Source organism: Vollenhovia emeryi, unplaced genomic scaffold (genome assembly GCF_000949405.1).
Source record: "Vollenhovia emeryi isolate VEMERY1.0 unplaced genomic scaffold, V.emery_V1.0 DF945643.1, whole genome shotgun sequence".
NCBI lineage: Eukaryota > Metazoa > Arthropoda > Insecta > Hymenoptera > Formicidae > Vollenhovia > Vollenhovia emeryi.
In genome coordinates, this window is record NW_011960723.1 from 631 (window position 1) to 2,122 (window position 1,492).

Below are 1,492 nucleotides of genomic sequence, written 5' to 3' on the forward strand. Positions count from 1 at the left end.
GCAATAATCAGTGGCCTTGCATGTTGATTACAACTCAATGCTGTATTCTAATTTCCTCTTGAATTTTAAACATTTATTTGGAAATAAGTAAAGTTACATTCTTAACAGGTATAGTTAATATTTTTAATTAAAACAGTGAGCTTATTGTCAACCTAGCTGGCAAATTTGATTGAATTCGTTACAACGTTTCGACCTTACCTCAGGTGACGATGAATTACTTGTCTATGAATTTTTCTTGTTTTCTTAATTGTATTGTTACTTGAAAAGGACCTGAAGTAAGGTTAAAACAAATTCAATAAAATTTGTCAGTTGGGTTGACAATAAGCTCACTGTTTTAATTTTTAATCATCACTAGCGATTATAGTAAGTGACATTTTTCTTTCGTTAATATTTTTAATAGAAATATATGAGGATAGATGTATTATACATATTGAATCCATTTTCGATTTATAAGTTTTTCATGTAATACAAAAAGTAGCATATTTGATGAATTAGAAAAACAATTATAAAAAATATATAAAATTGCGTATATTAAATTATAAACCACAGAAATAAACTCGCAAATAAGATTCTATTCTGAAATTTAGTGGGAATTATTAATCGGTTTCAGATTCACAATTTCTCATCATTAATCGGGTTCTCTTGCGATGTTTACTGTTTTTGTTTTTGTTAACAAATTTCCATGGCAAATCAATCACGATGCAATAATTATACGATTGCAATGTAAATTTATAAAATAAAAATTATCTGTTTTACGCGGGGAATGCGAAGCTCCTCATTCTTCGTCGGGCATAAAGTCCGTATCAAACTTTAGGCCGGTCCCGCGGAGATTGTCCTCTATCCACTTGTCGAATCGCTGGGCGAGTTCCTCCGACATGTGATTCTTCCAATCGCCGACTTTGCCTTTTCTGATAAACATGAAATCCGAATTATTTGCCTTCATCCCGTTGTTGTCACTTAGCAGCAAAGGTAGATTCACCGACGGATTGGCCTGCATTTTGGAGAACTTTAAGTGTTCACTCAGCTCGATGACTTGCTCGTTTGTTATGGGTTTGCCTAAAAACTTTGCTGTCTTCTTAATCGCCGCCACTTGGTCCTGCAAAGAGCGATGCCAGTTTTAACAGGAGAAATTCATGAAGATTTCAAGAAGCAAATGCGCGCTTTACCCGTTTCATTTCTTCGTACGTCATAAATAGGATGTTATCTTGATCTCGCATCTTCCAGAAGAACAGAATTGGGTCCCAAAATGGGAAGTACGGCACTAAAAACGAATACATTTCTTAAATGTAATATATTTTAAGGACGTCGTGAGGACACTTAGAAATGTTAATATTAATTTCCTAATTTTAATGCCAATTTTAATGAACAAAGTATAAAATCTTCTAGGTTGCTAGTAATAAATAACATTTAAATGTAGTTTATTCTTTGACCATAACTGGCAAATCTGTCTTTTATTTGTAAAAAATTGCTACGTTTCGACCGTGGTTTTTGG

At 33.2% G+C, this 1,492-nt stretch overlaps 1 protein-coding gene across 1 annotated transcript; it reads right to left on the reverse strand.

Moving 5' to 3' along the window:
- Positions 1–383: 383 nt before the first annotated feature.
- Positions 384–1,292, reverse strand: LOC105560922 (cytosolic sulfotransferase 5-like). Its single transcript, XM_012010446.1, has 2 exons — positions 1,167–1,292; positions 384–1,096 (listed from the first exon to the last, which is right to left on the reverse strand). The coding sequence occupies exons 1-2, from the start codon at positions 1,275–1,277 to the stop codon at positions 776–778; spliced, it is 432 nt and encodes a 143-aa protein (XP_011865836.1). The 5' UTR covers positions 1,278–1,292; the 3' UTR covers positions 384–775.
- Between the last annotated feature and the right edge of the window lie 200 nt (positions 1,293–1,492).

Excerpts from the sequence above, each read along its gene's own strand:
- LOC105560922 (XM_012010446.1), bottom strand. The coding sequence starts at position 1,277 with ATGTATTCGTTTTTAGTGCCGTACTTCCCATTTTGGGACCCAATTCTG. Across the intron at positions 1,097-1,166 it reads CGTACGAAGAAATGAAACGG|GACCAAGTGGCGGCGATTAA; the intron begins GTAAAGCGCGCA and ends CGCTCTTTGCAG.